General features: G+C 48.1%; 1 protein-coding gene across 1 annotated transcript; it reads left to right on the forward strand.

The window, feature by feature from the left end:
• Positions 1-1,533: 1,533 nt before the first annotated feature.
• LOC115526526 (olfactory receptor 6Q1) lies at positions 1,534-2,499 on the forward strand. The gene has a single exon (XM_030333926.1). The coding sequence runs from the start codon at positions 1,534-1,536 to the stop codon at positions 2,497-2,499; it is 966 nt and encodes a 321-aa protein (XP_030189786.1).
• The last annotated feature ends 637 nt before the right edge of the window (positions 2,500-3,136 follow it).

The following is a 3,136-nucleotide window of genomic DNA, read 5'->3' on the forward strand; positions in this document are numbered from 1 at the left end:
CATCATCACCCCATGCTACACCTGCAAAACCTCCCCACCTGGCCTTTCTGCCGTTCCTCTCCAAACCTGCCTCGGCACAGCACACTTGGTCCTTATGAAGGGCAGAAAGCTTACCTTGCTCCTCTGCTTAAGTTCCTCAACACTGTCTGTTGCTCCCAGACTGAAGCCCAGCTCTGTCTTTTCTAACTCGGCTTCTCACTCTCCGTGATGCCCTTGCCTGCTCCCGGGCTCAACGAGTGCCGTCTTCCTCCCATACTCTACTCCAGAAGTCTACATTTAAATTTTGCTCTGTTATGTATTGACCCAAACATGGTGCGAAATGCTTTAGGAGGACTATCTACTTTAAAATTCCACTAGTCTGTTAAATTCTTTTGTATTGAACTTTAAAATTTTTGTAATTATTAGTATCATTATTTTAAATGTATTTGTATTGAGAGAGAGGGAGAGAGAAAATCCCAAGCAGGCTCCTAGATACCAGCACAGAGCCTGATGTGGGGCTCGATCCCATGAATCATGAGATCATGGCCTGAGCTAAAACCAAGAGTTGGATACTCGACCGACTGAGCCACCCAGGCCCCTCTATGATTATTTTTTTAAAAGATTCCCTAAATCCTTTTGTATTTAAAGCCAGGTATGCTTGATCAGGAAGCCAAGCTCTTTCTTTTTTCAATGTTTATTTATTAAAAATTTTTGAATGTTTTGTTTATTTTTGAGAGAGGGGTGGGGAGGGGCAGAGAGAGAGGGAGACACAGAATCTGAAACAGGCTCCAGGCTCTGCACATAGCCCGATGCAGCGCTCGAACCCATGAACTGTGAGATCCTGATCTGAGCCAAAGTTGAATGCTTAACCAACTGAGCCACCTAGATGCCCCCCCTCCCCCCACTTTTTAATGTTTATTTATTTTTGAGAGAGAGACAGCGAGTGCGGGTCAAGGGCAGAAAGAGAGAAGGAGACAGAGGATCTGAAGCAGGCTCTGTGTTGACAGCAGAAAGCCCGATGTGGGGCTCGAACTCAAGAACTATGAGATCATGATCTGAGCCAAAGTCGGATGTGTAACCGACTGAGCTAGCCAGGCGCCCCCAAAACTAAGCTCTTCACTTCTATGGTAACCTGTACCTACTTGAGGTTTCCCAAATGCACGGATTTCTTTCCGGTATCTGGGGTTTAATACTTGCTGTGCTCTCTTTACCTCTCTAACTTTTTTCTCACTCACTTATCCTTCTCTTCCAGGTTCCAGCTGAGACAACACTTCCTCTAGGAAGCATTCACTGATTCCTCCAGACTTGGGGGAGCTTCCCTGCTATTTCCTCCCATAACGTCTGCATCCTTATCCAGCACTTTACATTTTGTATTGAAATTGTCTGTTTTCTGGAGCTCCTCACAGGCTATACATTCTTCTGGGGCAGGGCCAGTGTCTTGACTTTGCTTTCCTCTTCTGAAATGAAAGATGTCTCAGTGTGCCATCCTCACTGGTTCTCCTTGAGCTGTCGTTGTCCGTGAGGTTATGAGCGTCCTGACTCTCACTTCCACCTATGAAGCCATATGCCCCAAACTGGACCCACGTAACAGAGTTTGTCATGGTGGGCTTTGCTGGGGTGCATGAAGCACGCCCCCTCTTCTTTACACTCTTCCTCACCATGTACCTATTCACCCTGGTGGAGAACTTGGCCATCATCGTGGTGGTGGCTTTAGACCACCGGCTACGTAGACCCATGTATTTCTTCCTGACGCACTTGTCCTGCCTTGAAATCTGGTACACTTCGGTGACAGTGCCCAAGATGCTGGCTGGTTTTATTGGGGTAGGTGGGGGCAAGAACATCTCCTATGCTGGCTGCCTGTCCCAGCTCTTCATCTTTACCTTCCTGGGGGCAACGGAGTGTTTCCTACTGGCTGCCATGGCCTATGACCGCTATGTGGCCATTTGTATGCCTCTCCGATATGCGGCCTTGGTGTCGTGGGGCGCCTGCGTCCGTCTGGCCGCTGCTTGTTGGCTGGTGGGCCTCCTCACACCTGTTTTGCCTATCTACCTCATGTCCCAGCTGACGTTTTGTGGCCCCAACGTCATTGACCACTTCTTCTGTGATGCCTCACCGCTGCTAGCCTTGTCCTGCTCAGATGTCACCCTGAAGGAGACCACAGACTTCCTCGTTTCTCTGGCGGTGCTCCTGGCCTCCTCTACGGTTATTTCTGTGTCCTATGGCAACATCGTCTGGACGTTGCTGCACATCCATTCAGCTGCTGAGCGCAGGAAGGCCTTCTCCACTTGTGCAGCTCACCTGACAGTGGTGAGCCTCTTCTATGGCACTCTTTTTTTCATGTATGTCCGCACCAAAGTAGCCTCCTCCATCAACTTCAACAAGGTGGTGTCTGTCTTCTACTCCATTGTCACGCCAATGCTCAACCCCCTCATCTATAGTCTTCGGAACAGGGAGGTGAAAGGAGCTCTGGGCCGAGCCTTGTCCCTCAGATCTTGGAAAGGTCAGCAAAGAGGAAGGTGAAGACCTAATTTTCTTGCCTTGGCTCTTCAGAAGGAGGGTGGTGAGGACGAGGGGACAGAGCAGTGACCTGGGTGGTCAGGAGTTATGGATTATGTATTAGTTAAAGTAAACTGTTAATCTGGGGTAACGAGAGACACCTAGCTATAAAGGGGCTTAAAGAAGGAAAGAGATTTGTTCTTTCCTGCAAGAGTCCAAGGTGAGTGCTTCAGGTTGGCTCTGCTCAACAGGCAACGATGGAAGTTCCCTCATTCCATAGTGTCAACATCCCTTAGGATGTTGGCAAACTAAGCGCCGTGGGCCAAATTCAGCTCAACACTTGTTTTTAATGAGCTGGAAGCTAAGAATGGTTTTTAGACTTTTAAATGGTTGTAAAGAAATCAAAAGTAAAATAATATTTCATGACACATAGTCATTTTATTTTTTGTTTTAATTTTTAATTTGAGAGAGAGAGAGAGAGTGAGGGAGAAGCAGAGGGAGAGACAGAGACAGAGACAGAGAGAGACAATCCCATGCTCAGCACGGAGCCTGATGCATGGCTCCACCTTACAACCATGAGATGATGACCCGAGCTGACATCAAGAGTCAGATTCTCAACTGACTCAGCTACCCAGGTGCCCCGACCCGTAATCACTTAATG

This window comes from Lynx canadensis, chromosome D1 (genome assembly GCF_007474595.2).
Source record: "Lynx canadensis isolate LIC74 chromosome D1, mLynCan4.pri.v2, whole genome shotgun sequence".
Lineage (NCBI taxonomy): Eukaryota > Metazoa > Chordata > Mammalia > Carnivora > Felidae > Lynx > Lynx canadensis.

What these genes read in the sequence shown, in the direction of transcription:
- LOC115526526 (XM_030333926.1), top strand. Translation starts at nt 1,534, where the DNA reads ATGAAGCCATATGCCCCAAACTGGACCCACGTAACAGAGTTTGTCATG.